The 27714-nt window shown below is 46.9% G+C and overlaps 1 protein-coding gene across 1 annotated transcript in view; it reads left to right on the top strand.

Annotated features, from left to right (window-relative positions):
- Positions 1 to 4564: 4564 nt before the first annotated feature.
- Positions 4565 to 27714, top strand: part of LOC144607536 (uncharacterized) — a 64555-nt gene continuing 41405 nt past the window's right edge. The window contains exons 1-10 of the mRNA XM_078424429.1: positions 4565 to 4585; positions 6178 to 6308; positions 7830 to 7986; positions 10737 to 10880; positions 14188 to 14273; positions 17633 to 17858; positions 21008 to 21189; positions 23483 to 23671; positions 25324 to 25501; positions 27624 to 27711. Of these exons, the coding sequence (XP_078280555.1) occupies positions 4565 to 4585; positions 6178 to 6308; positions 7830 to 7986; positions 10737 to 10880; positions 14188 to 14273; positions 17633 to 17858; positions 21008 to 21189; positions 23483 to 23671; positions 25324 to 25501; positions 27624 to 27711 (1402 nt within the window). The remainder of the gene's footprint in view (positions 4586 to 6177; positions 6309 to 7829; positions 7987 to 10736; positions 10881 to 14187; positions 14274 to 17632; positions 17859 to 21007; positions 21190 to 23482; positions 23672 to 25323; positions 25502 to 27623; positions 27712 to 27714) is intronic.

Below are 27714 nucleotides of genomic sequence, written 5' to 3'. Positions count from 1 at the left end.
ACTCTCTGTCTTGTGTCAAAAGAGGGATTGCAGTCGACATCTCGGAAGATACAAGCGTCATGAGAAGTCTTTCTTGTCTTTTAGCAGAATGAAAGATCCTCTGAGGGGGTTGCCCCAAGGATCTTCAAAGGATGGCCTTCAGAAAGGGAACTCAGGAGCCTCGAATAGCAGTGACAAGGAGGATGACAGGGAGAAGGAATGTGAGACACCTCAGCATGCTTCCGTCATTGGGCCCTCGAGTACCTGCGATCCCCAAAGAGCACGAGCTAAGATCATGAAGAAAAAGAGGTAACTAGTAATTAACTGTCAACTGGATCCACTAGGATTGACACTAAATGCTGGAGTAACTCTGCAGGTCAGGCTGCATCTCAGGAGAAAAAGAATAGGAGATGTTTTGGGTCGGGACTCTTCATCAGGACTTCAGGCTTTTCTACCTCCTGCCTGATGGTAGCAGTGAGAAGAGGGCACAGCTTGGACGGTGGGGAATCGATGAAAGGTGTCGCAATCTATTGAGGCGAAGCCTCATGTAGATGGTTTCAATGGAAGGGTGGGCTGTGCCCGTGATGGCTGTGCCCACCAATCCCTGCAGCCTCTGGTGTTCTTGTGCATTGGGATTGCCCCACCAGGCCATGATGCAACCACTCAGGCTACTGTTCCACAATACATCTCAAGCTGTTTATTCGAGTATTTGGTGACATGCCAAATCTCCTTGAAATTCTAAGAAAGTTGAGGTGCTGACATGCCTTCTTCATGGTTACATGTATGTGCTGGGACTAGGAAAGGTCATCTGAGATGTTAACGGCCAGGAATTTGAATCTGCTAACTTCTCCACCACCGATCCACCAGAGAAAACTGGCTGGTGGGTCTTCCAACATCCCCTTTCTGATGCCCCTTAAACATCTCTACCTTAGGTTTATCCACCTCTATCTGTGAGAGCCCAGCTGCCCTTCCCCATGTGGACTTGGCAGTGTGATCACTTTGGGCACTGGAGAGAGTTTTACCTTGCGTCTGATCACAACTAAGTATTCACAGAGAGAAGGATTTAGAGTCACAGTGACACAGTGTGGAAACATGCCCTTTGGCCCAACTTGCCCAGACATGTCCCAGCTCCAGTAGAATTGTTTGGGAAATGAGGGACAGAATTATTGGCAACTATAAAGTGAGTTGCAAGTTCTGTGGCACCTTGATTAGTCGGCCAACCGAACCACAAAATAACAAATGGGCCTTGACCCATTTGCTTCCTCCAAAACTCACTCCAAAACTATTGACCCAAAACAAGGACAAAACAGATTGCAGCAAAATTCAGGAATGCTGCTTTTAACTGAGGTCAGCTGTGTAGAATTAAAATGACATTGCAAAAACTGGAGATTTGCGTTCCATCAGGGAGGCAAAGAGTTATCCAGAACCACGCGGGCAATCATGGAAAGGTAAACTTGCCTGTGAATCAATGCCCTCAGGGTCGAAGGGGACAGCGATGGAAGAAACATAAATGACTACACGGAGTGAGAGTTCAGTTACTAGTTAATAGTTGAAACAATTCTCAAGTTCAAATAAACCTTCATTTAAATAGAAGGTATTTATTCACAAAATGCTGGAGTAACTCAGCAGGTCAGGCAGCATCTCAGGAGAGAAGGAATGGGTGACGTTCCGGGTCGAGACCCTTCTTCAGACTGATCAGTTTGAAAAAGGGTCTCGACCCGAAACGTCACCCATTCCTTCTCTCCCGAGATGCTGCCTGACCTGTTGAGTTGCGCCAGCATTTTGTGACTAAATACCTTTGATTTGTACCAGCATCTGCAGTTATTTTCTTACACTTCATTTAAATAGAGTGGCTCTAACCTAGAAGCAGCATTCCAAGTATGAATTACAAGGCGTGTCGTCACGTAGGGAACTATAGAAGCCAATACAGACTCTGGTAAAAGAAAGATGGTGTAAAATGCTTCCTGCCTTTCAATACCAGCCAGGCAATAGTTAGCTCAGTCCAGGAGGCTTGCAGTGATACTGTGTCTTATAGATCTGATGCCCAACACTTTACCATTGTGCATGGAGCAGACCTTGGTTATTTTATTGACAAGGTAAGCATGCATGTACAGCGGACAGTGAAGAAAGCTAACGGCATGTTGGCCTTCATAACGAGAGGATTTGAGTATAGGAGTAAAAAGAGGTCCTTCTGCAGTTGTACAGGGCCCTGATGAGACCGCATCTGGAGTATTGTGTGCAGTTTTGGTCTCCTAATTTGAGGAAAGGCATCCTTGCTATTGAGGCAGTGCAGCGTAGGTTAATCCACGGAATGGCGGGACTGTCATATGAGGAAAGCATTGGAAAGACTGGGCATGTATTTACTGGAGTTCAGAAGGATGAAAGGGGATCTTATATAGACGTATAGAATTATAAAAGGACTGGACAAGCTAGATACAGAAAAAATGTTCCCAATGTTGGGGGAGTCCAGAACCAGGGGCCACAGTCTAAGAATAAAGGGGAGGCCATTTAAAACTGAGATGAGAAACCTTTTCACCCAGAGAGTTGTGAAATTGTGGAATTCTCTGCCACAGAAGGCAGTGGAGGCCAATTCACTGGATAAATTTAAAAGAGAGTTAGATAGAGCTCCAGGGGCTAGTGGAATCAAGGGATATGGGGAGAAGGCAGGCACAGGTTACTGATTGTGGATGATCAGCCATGATCACAATGAATGGCGGTGCTGGCTCGAAGGGCCAAATGGCCTCCTCCTGCACCTATTTTCTTTGTTTCTATGTTTCTATGTTGAAATCACCACTGAGGCAGAATGTTGCAATTGTTGAAGCAATGCTCCTTGTGTCTGTGGCTGTCTCTTTGTATCTTTCCTGTTTCAGATGAATATGGATTAATCTTTCTAACTGCAAGCAGTCCAGTGGTGAGTATGTCCAACTGCATTTGGCCCAAAGCGTGTTTAGGTATGGGTTTAGATTTATTAATGTCTCATGTCCTGAGGTACAGTGAAGAGCTTTGCTTTGCATTCTGTCCAATCAAATCAGATAACACAAAACATAAATGCAAATACAAACTCAAAAGGTCCCATAGGTAGAGCAAGGGGGGGAACACAGAGTGCAGAATTTAGTTCTCAGCATTAGAGTGCACTTGTTCCATAGACAAAGTCCAATGTCCGCAATGGGGTAGAGGTGAATCAGACGGGACCCTAGCATATGAAAGAACCATTCACAAGCCTGATAACGGTTTTCTCCGAGATCTTCGGTTTCCTCCCACACTCCAAAGACGTACAGGTATGTAGGTTAATTGGCTGGTAAATGTAAAAATTGTCCCTAGTGGGTGTAGGATAGTGTTAATGTACGGGGATCACTGGGCGGCACGGACTTGGAGGGCCGAAAAGGCCTGTTTCCGGCTGTATATATATGATATGATATAACAGACGAGAAGAAACTATTCCTGAATCTGGCTTTCAAGCTTCTCTATCTGTTGGGCGGGAGTGGTCACCTTCAATTTATTCCTCGTTGGAAATGTGGCAGTTCTACAGCCTGCAAAGATTGGGTGACTTCAACATCTCTCATTATACCTAGGGATTTTGTGCTCATTCGAGAAAGAAGCTCAGTGAGTTGTGTGCACCAAGCTGTTTGGAGCTTTAAAGAGATGCCACAGGACCATCTTCTCAATAAGGACATACTCTCCATGACTCGAAATCATTGCCTGGGAATCTATGGGAGAAACTCCCATGCCGGTTGCAGCATTAGTTGTTCTTATGGTTATTAGTTTCCCAGCTCCACAACTTGCTTCAATGTTCCTCTCTCGACAGCAGCAATTTATTGATCAAAGCACAAAATGCTGGAGGAACTCAGCGGGTTAGGCCAGCATGTGTGGAAGGAATGGACAGACGATGTTTCGGGTTGGGACCCTTCTTCAGATCGATTGTAGTGGGGGGGGGGGGGGGGGGGAGAAAGCTGGAAAAGGGAGGTGGGGGGCGGGGGACAGAGTCTGGTGAGTGACTGATGGGTACGGTTTCGGGGGGGGAGGCAAGTGGGGGTTTAAATGAGAGATGGGTGGAGTAGGTGACAAAGACAAAAAGGTGAAGAGGAGACAAAAGGGTGTCAGATTAGGAGAGAAGAGGAGTGAAATGCAAAGCCAGAGGGAGGGATGTAGGTAGAAGTGGAGGTGAGGAGGGGCAACATGGGCCGGATATTGGGAGAAATGGGTGCGCATGGTGTTATTACATAACATTGGAGAATTCAATGTTCATACCATTGGGTTGTAAGCTACCCAGGATTTGCATGTGGCCTCACTGGCAATGGAGGAGGCCCAGGACAGCAAGGTCAGTGTGGGGATGGGAAGGAGAGTTAAAAAGGTTAGAGACCAGGAGATCCAGTAGGCCTTGTTGGCGGACAGCGTGCACGTGTTTGGCGAAACGGTCGCCTTATCTACATTACTGATCACCCGTTTAAAGTCATTTATTGAGCTGGCATTGACTGTTTCTATTACAGTTCGGCGTGCAGCCACGCTGTTTGGGTTGAAGGAGGTTGGTGATGATGAGGAATGGACTCTGTGCTGGAGTGACTACTCAGTGTCTTTGGACAAAGCCATGGAGCTTAAACGCTTCCAGGTAAGTGGGCAATCGAGGCCCGGTGACCGCCCCAGAACCTGCAGCAGCGTGAAACCCCCACACGGCAATAATTATCATTGCATCGAAGCTTTGGTAAACTATCAGGTAGTTGGTGGCACACTAGAGCTGGAAGAGTATGGTTTCATATATTTGTGACCATCTGCGTGTGTGAGTTCACGCGCGTGTGTGTGCGAGCGCACTTGTGTGAGTGCGTGCATGTATGTGCGTGTGCTTATGTGTGTGTGGATGTGCATGTATGTGCATGCATGTGTACGCTTGTGTGTGGGCGCGCGTGAGTGTGTGCGCGCATGCGTGTGCATGTGTGTGTGTACATGCGTTCCCAGCGTGCGTGCATGTCAGGTGTATGCACATCCATATGTGTGCGAGTGTGTGCACGTGTGTGTGTGTTTGTGACCATCCATGTGAGCAGGTAAAAGTGTAAAATTAGTGTCTCAGTGTGTACTATGTCCATGTCGTGGAGCCTGATCTCCAATTGTTTTAGACCATTTGCCAATGGACCACTTCACCCATAGTCAACCCTTGTTAAAAGAAATCACACCCAGACATCTTCCACACTGCCTCCCACATCCTAACGTGCTTTACATCCAGTGACGTACTCAATAACCTAATCTCAGCATGAACATGTGCCTCTAAATTGGCCGCAGCTGCCCATTCGTGCAGCAGTCGGAGATGTTGCTCGGAATTACATTGCTATGACTCTGGAGTGTTGGGAGGGTGTAAAACAGAGTGACGTACATCTCGATGGTAAGTTCCCTTATTGTAAGAGTCATGTCTGATGAGTGAGGAAGGATTACCGCTGGCCGTGGAACCATTCCCCATCATAGAAACATATAAAATAGGTGCAGGAGTAGGCCATTCGGCCCTTCGAGCCTGCACCGCCATTCAATATGATCATGGCTGATCATCCAGCTCAGTAACCTGTACCTGCCTTCTCTCCATACCCCTTGATCCCTTTAGCCACAAGGGCCACATCTAACACCCTCTTAAATATAGCCAATGAACTGGCCTCAACTACCTTCTGTGTCAGAGAATTCCACAGACTCACCACTCTCTGTGTGAAGAAATGTTTTCTCATCTCGGTCCTAAAAGACTTCCCCCTTATCCTTAAGCTGTGACCCCTGGTTCTGGACTTCCCCAACATCGGGAACAATCTTCCCGCATCTAGCCTCTCCAACCCCTTAAGAATTGTATATGTTTCTATAAGATCCCCCCTCAGTCTTCTAAATTCCAGCGAGTATAAGCCTAGTCTGTCCAGTCTTTCTTCATATGAAAGTCCTGCCATCCCAGGGATCAATCTGGTGAACCTTCTCTGTACTCCCTCTAAGGCTAGAATGTCTTTCCTCAGATTAGGAGACCAAAACTGTACACAATACTCCAGATGCGGTCTCACCAAGACCCTGTACAACTGCAGCAGAACCTCCCTGCTCCTATACTCAAATCCCCTCGCTATGAATGCTAAGAGGATATGTCAAAGCCCTCGGGAAAGAAATCATACATTAAAGTAAGGAAAGTGTGCTTCCACACACGGGATAGATTGGCAATGTGGATTAACAACTTTTTTTCTTACGCAGAAAATTAATCATTTTCCTGGGATGAACGAGATCTGCAGGAAAGATTTGTTGGCCAGGAACTTAAATAGAATGTTAAAGCTATATCCAAAAGATTACAACATTTTCCCTAAAACGTGGTGTCTACCATCTGAGTAAGTTTAAGGCGATGACGTCTGCAAGGCATTTGATAAGGTCGCACATCGTAGAAGGTTAGATCACATGTGATCCAGGGGGTGCCAGCTGGCTGGATAGAGAGCTGGCTTTATGGATGGAAGCAGAGGGTGATTGTGGAAGGTTGTTTTTCGGACTGGAGGCCTGTGACAAGTGGTGTGCCTCAGGGATCAGTGCTGTTTGCGGTTTATATCAATGATTTGGATTGGAATGTGCACGGCTTGATTAGTAAGTTTGTAGATGACACTAAAGCGAGTGGTATTGCAGATAGCGAAGATAGTTGTCAACAATTACAACAGGATCTGTTGTACAAATTACACCAGCTGGGCAAGTGGGCTGAGGAATGCGTAATGGAGTTTAATGCAGATTAGCGGGAAGTGTTGCTTTTTGTGAAGTCTAACAAGGGCGAGACCCACACAGTGAATGTGCGGAGTGTTGTAGAGCAAAGGGATCTAGGAGGGCAGGTGTATCATTCCTTGAAAATGGCATCACCAGTAGACAGGGTAGTTAAGAAGGCTTTATTTTGTCCTTCATCACTCAGGGTATTGAATATAGAACTTGAGATGTTGTGTTCTAGTTGTACAAGACATTGGTGAGGCCGCATTTGAAGTATTGTGTTTAGTTTTGGTCACCCTGCTATCGGGAGAATATTGTTAAGCTGGAAGGAGGACAGAGAGGATTTGTGAGGATGATACCAGGACCTGAGGGCCTGAGCTACAGGGAGAGGTTGGGCAGACGAGGACTTTATTCCTTGGAACGCAAGAGGATGATGGGTGATCTTACAGAGGTGTATAAGACCATGAGGGGAATAGATAGTGTAAAGGCACACAGTCTTTTACCCATAGTAAGGGAATCAAGAACCAGAGGACAGAGGTTTAAGATGAGATTAATGGGAACCTGACTGGCAACCTTTTCACACAGAGGGTGGTGGGAATATGGAACGAGCTGCCAGAGGAGGTACTATAACAATGTTTAAAAGGATTTTGGACAGGTTGATGGATAGGAAAGGTTTTGATGGATATGGGCCAAATGCGGGCAGGTGAGACTAGTGTAGATGGGGTGTCTTGGTTGGCATGGGCAAGGTGGGCCAAATTCCATTGATGAGCACAGTTTCCGTGCTGTATGACTCTTTGACACTAAAGAACATCTCTGGCGGGCGTGGGTGAGCACAGTTTGGGTCTTCCAGAAATGCTGCCTGACCTGCTGAGTTACTCCAGCATTTTGTGTTCTATGCAATGGTCCTCAGGGGTATCTCAATGGCTGAAGTGTTATAGGACACTTTGTGGATGTGAAAGGCATAAAAGAAATGCAAGCCTTTTATAAGTTCCTTGAGCAGAATTAGGCCACTCGGCCCATCAAGTCTCCTCCGCCATTCAATCGTGGCTGTTCTATCTTACCCTCTCAACCCCATTCTCCTGCCTTCGCCCTGTAACCCCTGACACCTGCACTAAACTTTCTTTGGATGATTGTTTCTTGGCTCTGACAATTGATTCTTGCCGCAGCTACCATGACTTTGTGGCCTACAGTAGAAACAGGAAAACCAAGACATTCATATGCAAGCCCGATTCCGAATGTCAGGGGCGAGGAATTTTCTTGACTCGGAATACCAGCGACGTTAAGCCGGGGGAAGACATGGTCTGCCAGGTTTACGTTCCCAAGGTACTATACTACACTGTCTTTGGCTGAGTGCGAGCTTTCACATAGCAGGATTTGTCAGCGAATGTAGGCAGCTCAAATGAAAAATGAAATCCTGTAGTTGCTGCGTGACATGTTGCTGGTGGGACCTCATGCATCTGCAGGCATTGCCCACCGTCCCCTGGTGGGACCTCATGCATCTGCAGGCATTGCCAACCGTCCCCCGAGAGACACCACAAAACCCAAAGCTAGCTAAGCAAGCTCTGCAGGGGATTACTCCCTGATCTCATGAAGCAATCAAATATGGGTGTCCATGGGTAATTGAAACATAGTTATCTGGCAACATTCCCACATCCGGAGGGACCTTGGGATGGGGTGCTCATGAAATGTAAAAGTATAGAGCTGGATGATCATGAGTATAGAAGTTGTGAGGTCATGCTACAGTTATACAAGACATTGGTGAACGCCCACGTTTAGAGTATTGTGTTTAGTTTTGGTCACCCTGCTGTAGTAAGGATGTTGTTAAGCTGGAAGGGCTGCAGAGAACTAGAGAGCTTTATTCCTTGCAGCACAGGAGAATGAAGGGTGATCTTATAGAGGTGTCCAATATCATGGGAGGAATAGAGAGGAACACAGTCTTTTGCCCAGAATGGGGAAATTGAGAACCAGAGGGGGGAAAGATTTTGTAGTAATTGGAGGGGAAACTTTTTTTACACAAAGGGTGGTGGGTTTATGGAATGAGCTACCGAGGGAGTTGAGGCAGGCACTATCGCAATGTTCAAGAAACATTTAGACAGGTACACGGATAGGATAGGTTGAGAGGGATATGGGCCAAATGCAGGCAGGTGGGACTAGTGTAGATGGGGCATGTTGGTCTGCGTGGGCAAGTTGAAGCGATGATTCCCAGCTGTATAACTCTAAGACTCTATCGTGTCCAGCTGAGATTACACAGGGCCATTGTGAGATCTGACCTGGATCAACTTGTCCACTTTTGGTCTGCACACCTAAGTAAGGATGTACCTGCTTTGCAGACAGAGGAGGGAGGTTACAGCACATTGGTTCCTACATGAAGGGAACTCTGAGGAAAATATTTCCGAGCCTGGTGGACTTATCCTCACTAAAGTTCTCAGGCAGCAGATAGTACCTCATTGAAACACGTGATAGTCAAGAGATGAATAGAAAAGATACAGAGGCTGTTTTCTGGGTGGTGGGTCTATAACTAGAAGACATAATCGGTCAGTCATTTACAACTGAAATGAAGGAAAGCTTTTTATTTGCATGGTTGTAATTTCTTTTGGAACTGCCTGCACAAGATGCTCAGTAACTGAGGCTCACTCAATGGTGACACAAGGAACTGCAGATGCTAGAGCCTTGAGCAGAACACAAAGTGCTGGAGTAACTCAGTGGGTCAGGCACCATCACTGAAGGACATGGACAGGTGACGTCTTGGCGCGGGGGTCCTTCTTCAGACTGACAGTAGGAGGGACCCAACCCAAAACGTTGCCTGACCCTCTGAGTTATTCCAGCGCTTTGTGTTCTATGCAAGATGATAGAATTTTAGACATCAAGCGAGTGGAGGGATTTCTGGGTGAGAGTGGGGTGGGTGTGGTGTAGGTGTGGCCCCATAATCCATAAATGTAAGAGGGTGTTGGGGGCACATTAGGCTCGGGCCAGGAATTTACATTGGCACCGATGCCTTTTGTGATGGAGTAGCCACCCTTACATGTGATCATCTGGTATCAATTTCCTCTGTCCCTTCCAGGTGCTTGGGTTTCCTCCCGCATCCAAAGGACGTGTGGGTTTGTAGGTTAATCGGCCCCTGTAAAATTGCCCCCGGAGCGAATGAGAAAGTGGGATAACATAGAACTAGTGTGAACGGGTGATCGATGGTTGGCGTGGACTCGGTGGGCCGAAGGGCCGGTCCACACGCCGTATCGCAAAACTAATCACAAAGATTATTAAGGGGTTGGACATGTTAGAGGGAGGAAACATGTTCCCAATGTTGGGGGAGTCCAGAACAAGGGGCCACAGTTTAAGAATAAGGGGTAGGCCATTTAGAACTGAGATGAGGAAAAACTTTTTCAGTCAGAGAGTTGTTAATCTGTGGAATTCTCTGCCTCAGAAGGCCGTGGAGGCCAATTCTCTGAATGCATTCAAGAGAGAGATAGATAGAGCTCTACAGGATAGCGGAGTCAGGGGGTATGGGGAGAAGGCAGGAACGGGGTACTGATTGAGAATGATCAGCCATGATCACATTGAATGGCGGTGCTGGCTCGAAGGGCTGAATGGCCTACTCCTGCACCTATTGTCTATTGTCTATATAAACTAGGGTGATCGATGGTCGGGGAGGAGTCTGTGAGCTGAAGTGTCTGTTTCCATGCCTTAAGTTTAAAATTAAAAGAGTGGGACAAAGGGGAAAGTAATCTTTACGGGGAAACTGCAGCGAGAGGTTAGAGAAGGTGGAGAACGCAAGGGAACACAAGATCTAACGTGGATACAGCAGCCAAACTTTTCAAAGATAAAATGAGTGTAGACACAAAATGCTGGAGTAACTCAGCGGGTTAGTCACCATCTCGGGAGAGAAGGAATGGGTGACGTTTCGGCCCGAAACGTCACCCATTCCTTCTCTCCCGAGATGCTGCCTGACCCGCTGAGTTACTCCAGCATTTTGTGTCTACCTTCGATTTAAACCAGCATCTGCAGTTTTCTTTCCGAAAGATAAATGAGTAATCCTTGGTCTTTGCGAATCACTAAACCCTCCTCTGCTTGTGCAGCCATTTATCTTGGATGGATTCAAGTTTGACCTCAGACTCTATGTCCTGATCACGTCCTGCGACCCACTGCGGGTTTATTTCTACGACGAGGGCTTGATCCGTTTTGCTACCATGAAGTATTCTGAACCCACTGAAAAGAATTTAGTAAGTGATACGTTGACTTATTTTTAAAAACTGGTCCAGCTAAAAAAAAGTTGTATTATTTTCTGCAACGCTACTTTTTAAAGAGCGTTTTCCTTTTTTTATAGTCTTCTTCCTTTGAGAAATTTAACGTGCGATTCATATGTAATTTACACCGATCAGCCAAAACATTATGACCGCTGACAGGTGAAGTGAATGACATTGATTGTCTCGTTACAATGGCACCTGTCAAGGGGTGGGATATATTAGGCAGCAAGTGAACAGTCAGTTCTTGAGGTTGATGTGTTGGATGCAGGAGAAATGGGCAGGAGTAAAGACCTGAGCGACTTTGACAAGGGCCAAATTGTTATGGCCAGACGACTGGGTCAGAGCATCTCTGAAACGGCAAGGCTTATGGGTGCTCCCGGTCAGCTGTGGTGAGTACCTACCGACAGTGGTCCGAGGAGGGACAAACCACAAACCGGCGACAGACAGGATGTTGGGCACCCAAGGCTCATCAATGCGCGAGGGCAATGAAGGCTATCCCGTCTGATCCGAACCGACAGAAGGTCTACTGTGGCACAAGTCACAGAAAGTTTTAATGGTAGTCACGGGAGGAATGTGTCACAATACACAGTGCATCACACCTTGCTGCATATTGGGGCTGCACACGGAGGACCAACAGCATATTAGGCAGGTGGTCATAATGTTTTGGCTCATCGGGTCATAATGTTTTGGCTGATCCGGTGTATATATTGTTTTTTATGTGTGTTTGTCTGAGTCTGTGTGCCTGTGATGCTGCTGCGAGCAAGATTTTCATTGTACCGTTCTTGTGTACATGACAGTAAACCCGACTTGACTTAACTCAAACCTAACTTGTGGCACGGTGGCACTGTTGGTAGAGCCACTGACTCACAGTACCGGAGACACGGGTTCGATCCTGGACACGGGTTCGATCCTGACCTCGGGCGCTGTCTGTGTGAATTTTGCTCCTTCTTCAAGTGACCACGGGGGTTTCCTCCGGGTACTCTGGTTTCCTCTCGCATGTCAAAGTTTATCGGGTTTGTAGGTTAATTGGCCTCTGTAAAATGTTAAACCTATGATCCCAGAAGTGGATCTACAAGCATATCATAAGTTCCAATCGCTCCACCCTCTGAAATCTTTATTTCAACAGCGACATTTACCTTTGAAGAATCTTTAATCTGGCTTTATCAGACTTCATCCTGCACTAAATAATATACCATTGATCCTTTATAAAGGGTATATTATGGGTACATTAAGGGCATACACTGGACGACGCGATTGTAATCGTGAATAGTCTTTTCGTTGACTGGATAGCACGCAACAAAAAAGCTGCTCACTATATCTTGTTACACGTGACAATAATAATATAGTTAACTAAACTAAACTAATTGCCCTGAATATGCAGGGAGTGGATGATAAAGTAAGATAGTATAGAATTACTGTGGACGGTTGATCGATGGTCGGCCTGGACTCGATGGGCCGAAGGGCGTATTTCCATACTCTATCTCCAAAGCTGAAATTAAAAAGCAAATCACACATATGTTTACACTGTCTGCCAAGATCAGTCTGCTCTGCTGAAAGAGGATGCTATCGCGATAGGAATAATAGCAACTCAAAAGAGATTTGGATGGGCACTTGAAGGAATACAATTTACCACTTTGGTTCCCACTAGTGGGAGAGTCAAGGACCCAGGGGCAATAGCCACAGAATAAAAGGACCTACCTTTAGAAAGAGGATGAGGAGGAATTTCTTTGGTCAGAGGATGGTGAACCTATGGATTTCATTGCCGCAGAAGGCTGTGAAGCCAAGTCAATGGATATTTTTAAGGAGTGGATTGACAGATTCTTGATTAGTGAGGGCGTCGGGAGTTATGGGGAGAAGGCAGGAGAACGAGGTTGAGACGGAAAGTGATATCAGCCAAGATTTAATGGCAGAGTAGACTTGATGGGCCAAATGGCCTAATTCTGCCCCTATCCCTTATGAACCTACATGGTTCTGGGGTCATGGATTAAATAGATTGCTTTCAAAGAAGCATGGTTGATTGACCTGCTTCTGTACCATGTGACAGAACTCGCACTGAGGGAATGCTGCACTGATGGGACTGGTGTCTTTCAGATGAGATCTTGGATGTAACAGACCCCATGGAATTATTCAATGAAAAGAGAGGGGATTTCCTGTCCTAAACAACATTGCAGTTAACATTACCGTTGGTGTTTTTGGTTGAGTAAATTGGCCACTGTGTTTATTCACCTCAGTGACTGCACTCCAGATGAATAATCTGACATACAAAGATAGGGAAGGTTTAGAGGGATATGGGCCAAACACAAGCAATTGGGACTAGCACAGATGGGGCATGCTGGTCGGCATGGATGGGTGGGGCCATACAACCTGTTTCCATGTGGTCTGATTCTATGACTCTATGTTTCATCTATAAAAGACCATAAAACACAGGAGCAGAATCAGGCCGTTTGGCCCATTAAATCTTCTCCTTCTTTTGATCACGGCCGATCAATGTTTCCTGACAATGTTTCCTGTCTGGGGCTATGGGGAGAAGGCAGGAAAATGGGGTTAGGAGAGAGAGGTAGTTCAGCCATGATTGAATGGCGGAGTAGATTTGATGGGCCGAATGGCCTCGTATTGCTCCTATTACTTATGGCCTTATGACCTTTCCCTCTCAACCCCATTGTCGTCTCTTCTCCCTGTAACCTTTAACACCCTTACTATTCAACAACCTATCAATTTCCGCTTTAAAAATACTCGATGACTTGTCCTCCACTGCCACCCGCGTGCGGCAATGAATTCCACAGATTCACCTCCTCAGGCTAAAGAAATTCCTCCTCGTCTCCATTCTAAAGATACATCGCTTTATTGTGAGTCTGTACAATCTGACCCTAAACTCTCCCACTACTGGAAACATCCTCTCCAAACCCACTCTGTTTGGGCGTTTCATTATTCGATGGGTTACGATGAGATACCCCTCTCATCCTCGTAAACTCTAGCCTCGCTGGAGTTTAGAAGGATGAGGGGGGGGGGGGGGGGGGGGGTGGCATCAAATGCATTAGGATGTGCTAAGGCTGTGAGAATTGCTTTAAAATGCGGTCCTTTCTTCATTTTTATTCCCTGGCTGGCTACCTGTCAACTTGTCCTTTGTGGTAGCACAAAGTGAGGCTGACAGGGATGCATTAAGTGGCATTTGTGCGGCTCTGGTAGCCATCCTTTGAGACAGTGACAGTTTGACGTGACTATTGAGGGTGATGTCCCGTGACAGACAGACCCATGGCCTTGCCTTGTGTTGTGTTGCTCACAGGAGGATGTCTGCATGCACCTCACCAACTACTCCATCAACAAGCACAGCAAGAACTTTGTCCGGGATGAAACCAAAGGCAGTAAAAGGTGAGACTGTACGTGCAGAGTGAATGTAATCATTGTGAAGCATGAACCAGGACAATATAAAGGCCAGCACATGTGGAAGATGAAGTGTAGTCAAGGCCTTGTAACTCGTTACCTCCCTCTGTTCCGACTATTTTTACTTTAGTTTAGAGATACAGCATGGAAACAGGCCCTTTGGCCCACAAGTCTGGTCTGATGAAGGGTCTCGACCTGGAACCTTTTCTCCAGAGATGATGCCTGACCCGCTGAGTTACTCCAGTATTCTGCGTCCACCTTTGGCGCACAAAGTCCATGCCGACCCCTGGTCAATGCTATCCCACTTTCTCATCCACTCCCTGCAGCGTTAGGGCCGAATTAGCAGAGGGTGGTAATTAAGCTACAAACCTGCACGTCTTTGGGCTGTGGCACCCGGGGGAAACCCACGCAGTCACGGGCAAACTCCACACAGTCAGCACCCGAGGTCAGGGCTTAAACCCGAGTCTCTGGCCCTGTGAGGCAGCAGCTCTCCCAGCTGTGCCACTGTGCCGCCCCCTATTTTTAAGACACTTTTATTTTCTTCCCCTCTTTAGGTCTCTCCTTGTCACTGACCATGCCCCAAGCTAAGACGGCTATCAGCCAACTCGCTCCCAGGCCGCTGGTCAGCTGGCTGTGAGGAGGTCTATAACCAGCTGAGGTGAGTTGCCCATCTAATTTCTAATTCTTATCCCCCACCCTGCCTGGCTTGGTCTCTTGCCTAGCCCTCATTGCCACGGCTGGAACCATGAACTGTAGTGTGGGAGGGTCCTAGAGGTGTCTGAACCCAATGATGTTTACCAGCACCATCTCCTGGTGCCCGCCTTTAAACCCTCTGAGGTTATCAGCAGCTATTGACCTGCATCTTCTCCATGCCCATTGCCTGGATGGACTTTAGTTCTGCTGTCCACCAATCTTCTCCGTCCTCAGCTGAAAGAGTAGACCTACGTTTACAATCACCTTCTGGAATTAAAACCACTCCATCCTCTGCTCACAAGGTGCTGGAGTCACTCAGCGTGCCAGGTAACATCCCTATAGAGACTAGGCAGGGTGATGTTTCCGGTTGGGGCCCTTCTTCAGACTGCTTTGATCAAAGCACCCTTCAGCTGTATCCACCTATCACTCGCAAGGCCTTGCAGTCTTTTGCAGCTTTCTCCCCCCTACTACAGTCATTCTGAAGAAGGGTCCCGACCTGAAACATTGCCTGTCCATTCCATCCAGAGATGCTGCCTGACCTGCTGAGTTATTGCAGCAATTTGTGTTTTGCTCCAGGTTCCAGCATCTGTAGTTCCTTTATCTCCATATTCTGCTCAAATAGATAAAAATCTTTGAATCTTTTAAACTTATGAAATATTCCTCAGCCTGCAGTATTGTTAGGAAACCATGGACCCAAACATTCAATAGAGTGAAGGTCAAAAAAAGCTTCAAACTTAGTGTTCAGGGATTGGAAATCCAGTACTAAAATATTGTCTCGTACAAATCTGCAGACTGGAGTGAAAATTCTATTAAGAAAAGTGTGATGAGGCTTTAGCTTTTGGACTTTAGTTGCCATAATCCCGGTCTTTTTCTATTTTGTACAAAACAGGCTAGGATACAAAGTACTAAGTTAACATGTGAATAATAAAATGCTGTTGATTTTATTTAAATTCAGAAGTCCTCCATGGGTTCAAGATTCCACTGATTGACTACTGATCAGTACTAGGGGCGGCACAGTAGTGGGAGAGATGTTGCCTTACAGTGCCAGGCACCCAGGTTCAATCCAGACTTTGAGTGCTGTCTGTACGGAGTTTGCACGTTCTGCCTGTGACCACGTCGGTTTTCTCCGGTTCCCTCCCACACTCCAAAGGCATACAGGTTTGTGGTCTAATTGGCTTCTGTAAAAAAAAAATTGGAAATTGTCCCTAGTGTGTCGGATAATGCTAGTGCATGGGGTGATCACTGGTTAGCCCGCACTCGGTGGGCCGAAGGGCCTGTTTCCATGCTGTATTTCAAAAGTCTAAAATCCAAACTAGAGCCGACTATTTATCTTCATGTATAGTATGATCTGACTGGATAGCAAAGTTTTTTCAATGTATTTTGGTACGTGTGACAATAATTAACCAAACCTTCAGGTTCAGGAACAGCTTCAGGGGCTGCTGCTTCTCATCAACCATTGGGGTACTGAACGCTGCAAACACCATCTAAACCAAACTATGAACTGCCTTTGTTGCCCTAGAAATTTTGGCCATTTGTTTTGCTTTGTTTTGTGCTATATTGGGGCTTTTTATTTATTGAACTTTTATTTTCATAAATTCAGAAGTGATCGGAGAAGAATTAGGCCATTCGGCCCATCCAGTCTACTCCACCATTCAATCATGGCTGATCTATCTTTCCCTCTCAATCCCATTCTCCTGCCTTCTCCCTATCTATCTCTGCCTTTAAAAATATCCATTGACTTGGCCTCCTCAGCCTTCTGTGGCAATGAATTCTACAGGTTCACCACCCTCTGACTAAAGAAATTCCTCATCTCCTTCCTAAAGGAACGTCCTTTAATTCTGAGGCTATGACCTCTGGTCCTCAACTCCCCCACTAGTTGGAAACATCCTCTCCACATCCACTCTCTCCATCTATTTTAGTTTGTTTGTTATTACAATATTTATTGAGTTTTGTATTTACAGGTCTGCTACGTTGCTGCAAATAATAATTTCACCGTTCTATTTTGGTACATAGGACAATTAAATACTCAGGACTCTTGATACCAACACCAATTTGTTATGTTCTTATACACTGTCTTTTTGAGTCTATCTTAGGGAACCTTTGCATTGATATAGACGATAGCTTTAATGGATTTCTAGTGTATCTGATGGCGCACAACACTATTGACTGGCACGGTATCGCTGTGGCAGCACGGTGGCGCAGCAGTAGAGTTGCCTTACAGCAATTGCAGCGCCAGAGTCCCAGGTTCGATCCCCATTACAGGTGCTGTCTGTACGGAGTTTGTGCATTCTCCACAACACCGCGCGGGTTTACTCCGAGACCTTTGGTTGGCTCCCACACTCCAAAGATGTACAAGCTTTTAGGTCAATTGGTTTGAGTTTGTATACTTGGTATAAGTGTAAATTGCCCCAGTCTGTGTAGGATAGTGTTAATGCATGGGGATGGCTGGTTGGTGCAGACTCGGTGGGCCGAAGGGCCTGTTTCCGCGCTGTATCTCTAAGCATTATTGACCGCACGCATCTGTTTCCCCACAATAGTACAAACGAGGACGTGAGAAGATTTGTCGTGTAAGACATCCCACAATGCCATCCGATGGATAAATGCGATTTGCAATAAATTGCAACTGATGATTCCATTCAATATGTTTCTTGCAGAAAGCTGTCCTTCTTTAACCAGTACATGGAGAACAACGCCTATGACCTGGAGAGGCTGTGGAGCAGTATTGAAGATGTCATCATCAAAACCATTCTGGCAGCGTATCCAGTCCTGAAACACAACTACCTCACCTGCTTCCCAAATCACGTGTCGGGAAGTGCTTGCTTTGAGATCCTTGGCTTTGATATCTTGCTGGACCAAACACTCAAACCCTGGTTGCTGGAGGTAAGCACATCTTTGGAATGCATCAATATTAAAAAGATAGAGTCATAGAGTCCCACTGTGTGGAAACAGGTCCTTCACCCCAACTTGCCCACGCCAACCAACATGTCCCATCTACACTAGCCCCACCTGCCCGCGCTTGGTCCATAGGCCTCCAAACCTGTCCTATCCATGTACCATGTCTAACTGTTTTTTAAATGTTGTGATAGTACCAACAATTGTGATAGTTGTGATCGCAGGATCTGGATCGATTGGCCAGGTGGGCTGAGGAATGGCAGATGGAATTTAATACAGAGACGTGTGAGTTGTTGCATTTTGGGACATCTAACAAGGGCAGGACCTACACAGTAAAAGGTAGGCCTCTGGGGAGTGTTGTAGAGCAGAGGAATCTAGAGCAGGTGCATGGTTCCTTGAAGGTCGAGTCGCAGGTAGATAAGGTGGTCAAAAAGGCTCTTGCAACATTGGCCTTCATCAGTCAGAGTATTGAGTATAGAAGTTGGGAGGTCATATTGCAGTTGTATAACATGTTGGTGAGACCGGATTTGGAATATTGTGTTCAGGCACCATGATACAGGAAAGATATTGTGTTCAGGCACCATGATACAGGAAAGATATTGTCAAGCTTGAAAGGGTTCAGAAAAGATTTACAAGGATTTACAAGATTGCCAGAACTAGAGGATGTGAGCTATAGGGAGAGGTTGAGTAGGCTGGGTCTCTATTCCTTGGAGCGCAGGAGGATGAGGGCTGATCTTATAGAGGTGTACAAAATCATGAGAGGAATAGATCAGGTAGATGCACAGAGTCTCTTGCCCAGAGTAGGGGATTCAAGGACCAGAGGACATAGGTTCAAGGTGAAGGGGAAAATATTTAGTAGGAATCCGTAAGGGTAATTTTTTCAAACAGAGGCTGGTGGGTGCATGGAACAAGCTGCAGGAGGAAGTAGATGAGGCTGGGACAATCCTATCGTTTAAGGTACAGTTGGACAGGTACATAGATAGGACAGGATATGGACCAGGCACAGGCAGGTGGGACTAGTGTAGCTGGGACATGTTGGCCGGTGTGGGCAAGTTGGGCCGAAGGGCCTGTATCCACACTCTATCACTCTATAACCCGATGAGTCTACGTGCCTTAACTACCTAATTTAGTTTAGTTTAGTTTCAAGATAAAGCACAGAAACAGGCCCTTCGGCCCACTGAGTTCGAGTCGACCAGCGATCCCCATACAGCAACACTACCATACACACACCAGGCACAATTTACAATTTTACCAAGCCAATTAACCTACAAAGCTGCACTTCTTTGGAGTGTTGGAGGAAACCGGAGCACCCGGAGAAAACACACGCAGATCACGGGGAGAACGTACAAACTCCGTACAGACAAACACCCATAGTGAGAATCGTACTCGGGTCTCTGTAAGACTGCAACTTGACCGCTGCGCCACCGTTCCATGTACCCACCAGTCTTTGTGTAAAATAAGTTAGCCTCGGGTTCCAATTAAATCTTCCCCCACCCTCACCTCATTGGAAAGAAGGTGTAGGAGCCTGAAAACTGTGACCACCCAGGTTCAGGAACAGGTTCTTCAACCATCACGCCCTTGAACACTGCACAACATTAACCTCAGCAATAAACTGTGGACTGTCTTCGGTTGCAGTCTGAACTTTCAGGTTTTTTTTGCATGTTTATTGAGGTTATTAATTGCTAAACTTAGTTTAGTTAAGTTTAGAGATACAGCATGGAAACAAGTCCTTTGGCCCCACTGAGTCTATACCGACCAGCGATCGCCTGTAAACTAGTGTAAGAAAATAACTGCAGATGCTGGTACCAATCAAAGGTATTTATTCACAAAATGCTGGAATAACTCAGCAGATCAGGCAGCATCTCAGGAGAGAAGGAATGGGTGACGTTTCGGGTCGAGACCCTTCTTCAGCCCGTATACTAGCACCATCCAACACACTAGGGGCAATTTACAGAAGCCAGTTAACTGGCAAACCTGTACGTTTTTGGAGTGTGGGAGGAAAGCGGGGCACCTGGAGAAAACCCACACAGTCACGGGGCGAATGTGCAAACTCTGCACAGCCAGCACCCATAGTCAGGATTGCACCCGGGTCTCTGGTGCTGTGAGGCAGCAACTCTGCTGCTGCGCCACTGTTTTTGTACAAGCATGGCCGTGGCTGGTCACTGAGTGATATCTTGTGGCATCGCGGCTCGCTGTAGGCCATGCTTTTCTAACCGGGGATCTGATGAGTTTCATGCCTTTCCCACCCTCTCCTCTCACTGTCCTCGCTGACACACAAGATGTCCCTCTTTGCGTGCATCTCAGTCATACGGACGTCAGTATCCATTTCAAGGGGATCGGGGAGCTTTCTCTCCCTCTGTGTGGCCAATAATGTGTTCTGCTTCTGCCTGGCTGCCACTCAGTCTGTGCCTTTACCGGCTGACACAGCAGATTGTTGGTGGCTGTGTTAAATTCTACCTTTCAAGAGTCCACCCAGCCCTGATTTAGCACCAGATTTTGGATGTGCCTCTGGAGCTGGATCTTTGCCAATTTAGCAGTTGGTTCGTCTGGGATCCTGTTTGCTTCTGGTGATAAATTAGGTCATATTTCCTCATTCCAAACGCGGGTGCGGCTGAATTTCAACCTTTTTATTAAATCTTCCCCTTGGCCTTCTCTGCACTCTGGAGAGCAGTGCCAGCTCCCCCAACCTCTGCATCAGACCGAAGTTCTATCGTTTCTGGGACCCTCATGGTAAATCTCCTTTGTACCCTTGCAAGGACATTCTTCCTTGAGTGTCCAGCCCAGGAAGGGAGGCAGCACTCCAGCTGTGGTCCAAGCACAGACACAAATGATCCATCTGGCTCCTTGCCCGTCTCTTTATACTGGCTTTGTACCCTCTACTCTTCCAATCCACCTGAAGGGTTTTGACCCGAGACATCGACTGTCCTGTCCTTCCGCAGATGCTGCCTGACCTGCTGAGTCCCTCCAGCAGCTCTCCTTTTGTTTTGTGCTAGTCTCCAGCATCGGTGATCTATTTTGCCACCAGGTAAAAATACGTCGCAATTAAAACAAAGTGGATTCCATCTTTTCCAGCTTTCTCCCCCTGTTTATACATTTTCTAGTTGCACTCCGTTCATACTTGATTATTAATATTTTAGGTTAATCATTCTCCGAGTTTCACGACAGACTCCAAACTCGATCAAGAGGTGAAGGATAACCTTCTTTACGACACGCTCTGCATGATTAATCTCGCTGCCTGTGACCGGCGGAAAGTCATGGAGGAAGAGAGGCGCCGAACCAACGAGCGGCTGCTTCACATCTACCGGTCACGGGAGGACAGGTACCTGCCGCTGTGTGATGGAGACTCCGAGCTCAGCCAACCTCTCAAGCCTTCAGATGAAGCTGGGCTCATTCATTAGACTTGCACGTGTCGGGTCATGATGACCAGATGGGGCCGGAGTAACACAGCGGGTCAGGCAGCATCTCTGGAGAAAAGGAATAGGTGACGTTTTCTCCAGAGATGCTGCCTGACCCCCTGTTACTCCAGCACTTTGTGTCTATCTTCAGTAATATCCAGCAACTACAGTTCCTTCCTACATATGCACAGATGACGGGTGGGCGCATGGTTGACATTTTGCCACATTTAATCGAATCCTTTCAGAGTGAATCCTTTTATACTGAATGATAATAACCTTTGTACTTACTGAGCATCCTTGATACCCCATTCACAATAGACCAAAGAGCTTGCAGTGGTCCAAACATATGTTCCAAGAGAATGAAGTAGCATATAGTATTGAACTTGGCATGGTTTATTATTGTCACGTGTACCGAGGTACAGTGGGCAACCTTTGATTACGCGCTATTCCATTGAATCAGATCATACTCTATACGAGGGCAATCAAACCATACACAAGTACAACAGGTAGTGCAAAGGGAAAAGCACCAAAGTGCAGAATATAGTTTTACAGCGTTACAGTGTTCCAGTTACAGAGAAAATGTCCAATGTCCACAACAAAGGTAGGTTGGAAGATCGGGATAAATGGAGAGGCCTTCAGGTGGTGTAGCACGTTCCAGTGAGTCGGGGGTGGGCCATGTTATGATGATATAGAGCACACAGCAGACCCTGATTTCCCTTTCATACACGGCCTTGCTGTAAGCTCTTCAAGTTTGTTATGGAGCCATAGAATCATGCAGCATGGGAAAAGGCCCATCGGCTGAAACTTACCTAAGGCCACTTCACGCTGCCTCGGCAAGGCCACCAGCACAATCAAGGACCGGCCTCACTCCCACCTCTCCCCTCTCCCATCAGGCAAGAGGTACAGATGCGTAAATACGCACACCTCCAGATTCAGGGACAGTTTCTACCCAGTTGTTATCAGGCAACTGAGCCATCCTATCACCAACTAGAGAGCACTCCTGTCGACCTTCCGTCTACCTACATTGGAGACCCTTGAACTATCATTAATTGGACTTTACCTTGCACTAAATGTTATTCACATTATTCCCTTTATCATGTGTCTGTCCACTGTGGATGGCTCAATTGTAATCGTGTATTGTCTTTCCACTGACTGGTTACCATGCAACAAAAGCTTTTCACTACCTTGATACATGTGACATTACACTAAACAAACACCATGAACAGCTTGATTGTAATCATGTACAGTCTTTTTTCTAACTGGATAGCAAAGGCACTGGAAAAGCTTTTCACAGTACCTTGATACGCCTGACAAGAATAAACTAAACTAAACTTTCCTACACGTGTACTTTTCCGAATATCCTTTCCACATCCTCACCCACCTTCTCAACAGTTCTCAAGTGTTTGAGCCAGACTTATACCAGGAAGCGGAGGCCAAACTCCCAGTTATTTCAGCCGCAGCTGGCGCTCCGCTGTCCACCGATTGCCAGAGTTTGCTGATTTGTTTGTGCTCACAGCTGTGCCCGTAGCATTGGGCCTAATAAAGATCGGCAGTTCCGAGGGCAGTTGTGATTTAACGATGATTGTCAGGAGACTTCATCTGCGCTGCATCTAATGACTTTCCCAGTTGCTGGGAATGAATAGATAATAAGGAGAATCCATCATTGAAGTAGGCGCAAGGAATTGCAGATGCTGGAGAGTTAAGCAAAGAAAAACGCAAAAGTGCCGGAGTAACCCGTTGGGTCTGACAGCATCTCTGGAGAACATGGACAGGCAACGTTTTGGGCTGGGACCCTCCTTCTGACTTTGAAGAAGGGTTCCGACCTAAAATGCTGCCTGGATATTTTCTCCAGAGATACTGCCAGATACTGAGTTACTCTAGCACTTTGTGTTTTTTTTGTGCTCAATGATCATACAAGGCAGCTTAACCCACTTTAAGTGAGCTTCATGTAAAATGTTGCTGCCATCTGGCACTAACTGTATTTCTGTTCACAACTTCTCCCAGTGGGATAGCCTTCCACATTCTACCACTGTTCAGGCTTAGAGGCTCCCCGCTGAATCTATTGGCGCAGAGTTTCAAAGATGGAAAGAATCAGAGTGGGATGGGAGAGATGGAGGAGTAGACTGAATTGTGGACTTGCTGAAAGCAACACCAATTTGTACCCTGAGTAAAGGACAAAAGGAATAATTGTCGTCTCTCCCTTTCATTTGGAACTAGAGCCGACGAGATAAGAAGCAACCAAGCTGCCTGGGTGGAGCAGATGGAAAAGTACGAAGATGAAAACATGGGGAACTTCAAAAGAATTTACCCAAATGAGACGTCGGAGAAGTACGAGAAGTTCTTGAAATGCAAACATTCCCTTTTCCAAGAAACCGTGGCTTCCAAGGCTCGGGAGGAATGTGCCAGGTAGGTTTTCATTCAATTTGTGAGCAGAGTCCATTGTTCCTCGTAAACTGCCCATTCCCAGTCCCTCCATCTGCTCTCTGGTATGTCTCAACTATTGGTCCATGGTCCCCCCACCATTCCTTTAGAACCTCTCAGTCTTCCTCTCTCTCATAGAGGCAGAGCCGTACAGTGTGGAAACAGGCCCTTTGGGCCAAATTGTCTGCACTAACTAACATGTCCCATCTACACTCATCCCACCTGCCTGCATATGGCCCATCTCCCCCTAAACCTGTCCTATCCATGTACCTGTCTCATTGTTTCTTAAACCTTGCAATAGTCCTTGCCTCAACTACCTCCTCTGGCAGCTCGTTCTATATACCCATCACCCTTTATGTGGAAAAAGTTACCCCCTCAGATTCCTGTTAAATCTTTTCTCCTTCATCTTAAACCTATGTCCTCTGGTTCTTGATTCCCCTACTCCAGGCAAGGGGCCACGTGCTTCTCCTTGTCCCTCCACCATCTATCTCTTCAAGGCCCCTCCATCACCATCCCTCAAAGGCCACTACCTTTTCTCCAGTGCCTTTACTCTCTCCGCTCCCCCTTCCAATCACCCTTTCACATCTACTTCCAATACTGTCAACCCCTCTGACGCACTTGACCAATACCAATACCCCTCAGACCCACTTGACCAATACCAATACCCCTCTGACCATACTTGACCAATACCAATACCTCCCTGACCCACTTGACCAATACCAATACCTCTCTGACCCACTTGACCAATACCAATACCCCTCTGACGCACTTGACCAATACCAATACCTCTCTGACCCACTTGACCAATACCAATACACCCCTGACCCACTTGACCAATACCAATACCCCTCTGACCCACTTGACCAATTGACTGCAGCTACAGGAGAGAGTTGGTTCCATTTAGAACCAATGTGGGACTCAACTGATATAAATGTTTCCATGGTCTAATGTTGGGAGCTGAGTCATCTTGGAATATCCTCAAACTATTCCACGTTCAATCCCAAATTAGTCCAGCTCAGCTAGGTCAACACGGAAATCCCCAAAGTTCTCTCATGTTGGGAAAGGGGGGGATCAAGCCCTTGCCATGATGCTCCCAACCAAGGGTGTCGTGGTGCCAGGATGATGCAGGGATAGGTTGAGGTCCCATGCCAAGGAGGCCAACCTTTCTCATTGTGTGGGCTTACAGGTGACTATGGCCCCCATCATGGCCACCCATTGCCCAGCAAAGATTGTCCATTTCCCCCTGGGAAAAAAGGGTGGGAATGTCGAAATGGTTAGTCTAGTTTAGTTTTGAGATACAGCTTGCAAACAGGCCCTTCGGCCCACTGGGCCCACGCCAACCAGCAATGCCCGCATACCAGAGCTATCCTGCACACACCAGGGACAATTTGCAGTTTTACCAAGCCAATTGTCTCTGGAGTGCGGGAGGAAACCGGAGCTCCCGGAGAAAACCCACGCAGGTCCCGGGGAGAACGTACAAACTCCATTCAGACAACACCCGTAGTCGGGATCGAACCCAGGTCTCTGTCGCTGTGAGGCAGCAACACAACTGCTGGGCCACTAGGTGGGGTGGGGGGGACTGGTAAGCACTGCATGGTTTTGGTGCCAGAAGTCTCACTTGCTGCTTCTCCATCCAGGCAGATGCGCCAGGAGATCCGGCAGAGGCAGGAGCAGAAAGAATTCCTTCTCAAAGGGCGGAAGTGCCTCGAAAAGAACCTGCGGGGAGAGTCGCAGATCCAGAAGATTCCCTCTCCGTTGATCTTGGTGAAGCCAAAGTCACCAGAGGAGCTGCAGATGCCTATATCCTCCACTCCTGTAACTATTTCACTTCGGTTGATGAGCAAATTGGTTTTGAGACAGACATGGACTGACTCGTGACTTGTGCTGGATGTCAGCACCGTCTGAAGGGCCCTCCTGTTGAGTGAGGGGATGGTGGCTTGGTGAGGGCGTGCCGCACTGTCTATGGCGTCTTTCTGAACTCGGGGCTTATCTGTGGCCTCGTGGATGTCAGGCTGTTTTGTGGAAGGCTATTCTCTGGCTGATAGTTGTCCCTCAACTCACAGGGCAGCCTGCAGGGTTTGCATTGCAGGTGGAAGGAGTTCCTGCCTCCTTTAAAGTAAACACAAACTTCTGGAGTATCTCACTGGGTCAGACAGCATCTCTGGAGAACATGCATACGTGACGTTTCAGGTCAAAACCCTTCCCCAGACTGATTGTAGGAGGGGGTGGGGAAGAAAGCTGGAAAAGGGGAGAGGCAGGATGAGGTACGGCATATAATAGGTTGACATAAGCAAGGGGGGGGGGGGGTTGGATTGGTAGATGATTGGAACGAAGGCCAGAGAAAAGAACGAAAGGTGAGACACAGGACGTATCTTTTGAATGGAGATGAGGAGGAATTTCCTCAGCCAGAGGTTGGTGAATCTGTGGAGGCCAAGACAATGCGTATTTTGAAAGGAGAGATTAACGGGTACTTAATTAGTACGGGTGTCAAAGGTTATGGGGAGAAGGCAGGAGAATGGGGTTGAGAGGGAAAGATAGATCAGCCATGAATGAATGGCGAAGTTGACTCGATGGGCCAAATGGCCTAATTCTGCTCCTATGACTTACGAGCATAAAAATTGGAGAATTCAATGTCCATGCCGTTGGGGTGTAAGACGCCCAAGCTGAAAATGAGGTGCTGTTCCTCCAGTTTGCGCTGGGCCCCACTCTGGCAATGGAGGAGGCCCAGGACAGAAAGGTCAGTGTGGGAATGGGAAGGGGAGTTAACAAAATGGCCAGCAACCGGGAGATCGGGAGATCTTGGCAGACCGAGCTCTCTTCATTGTTTTATCCTTTGGCCTGAGCAGTCATGAGGTGAGGGGGCTCTGAAGTAGTCAAGTCAGGTTTGAGTTTATTGTCCCACGTGCGAGTACAATGAGGGACAAGTACGATGAAGAACTCGTTGCAGCACATCACGTGGCCCACACACTCAGACAAGCACTCAATCGAGTGTCTTGCTGCATGTCTATTCAAGAATCATATAAAAGACCAGACCCAAATATTTATGTAGGAAAAAAAACTGCAGACGCTGGTTAAAATCGAAGGTAGACACATAATGGTGGAGTAACTCAGCTGGTCCCCCGAAACGTCACCCATTCCTTCTCTCCCGAGATGCTGCCTGACCCGCTGAGTTACTCTACCTTAGACCCAAATATTTCCTCTCCTGAAGAAATTGAGAAACATATGTGTTTTATGACAATCCAGTATGTTTTGTGGTTGGTTATTAGGGTTGTCCGGTTTGTTGATTCCGGATTAGTAACTGAATTTAAATTCCACAGCTGCACTGGTGGGAGTTGACGAATCTTTAGTGCATCCCTCTGGATATTTAGTCAAGTAACTCAAGAAATGTACGGCCAAACATGTTTGACCTAATTGGCCATCCCTTTATCCTAGTTCTAGATTTGCCCATTTGTGGAGATATCATAGTCATAGATATATGTAGTGATACAGCACTGAAACAGGCCCTTCGGCCCAACACGCCCATGCTGACCAAGATGCCCCATCTAAGCTTGTCCCATTTGGCCCGTGTACATCTGAACCTTTCCTATCCATGTTTGTGTCGAAGTGTCTTATAAATGTTGTCATGGAACCTGCTTTAACTACCTCCTCTGGAAGCTCCACATACACACCGCCCTGAGTGGTAAAGTTGCCTCTCAGGTTCGTATTAAATCTTGCCCATCCCACCTCAAACCAATGTCCTCTAGTTTTTGATTTCCCGACCCTGGGCAAAAGACTCTGTGCATTCATCCTATCTATTCTCCTTCTGATTTCAGATCTCTATTAGATCACCCCGAGCCTACCCAACCTCTCCACCCTTCCACCACCACCCTCTGTTTCCTTGCGTGATCCTCTCCAGACAGCCCTGTCGAGCCTTCTCAGGTTCTTTATGCTTCCACAGGATTTTTATTTTCAAATTCTGATGACTGTAGACCCCAACCTGCTGAACGTCTTCTTGTTGGGCAACCCCTACCAGCCAGCTGATGAACGTG

The sequence above is a fragment of the Rhinoraja longicauda genome, chromosome 29, assembly GCF_053455715.1.
Source record: "Rhinoraja longicauda isolate Sanriku21f chromosome 29, sRhiLon1.1, whole genome shotgun sequence".
Taxonomy (NCBI): domain Eukaryota; kingdom Metazoa; phylum Chordata; class Chondrichthyes; order Rajiformes; family Arhynchobatidae; genus Rhinoraja; species Rhinoraja longicauda.
This window is presented reverse-complemented; position numbering and strand designations above follow the sequence as displayed.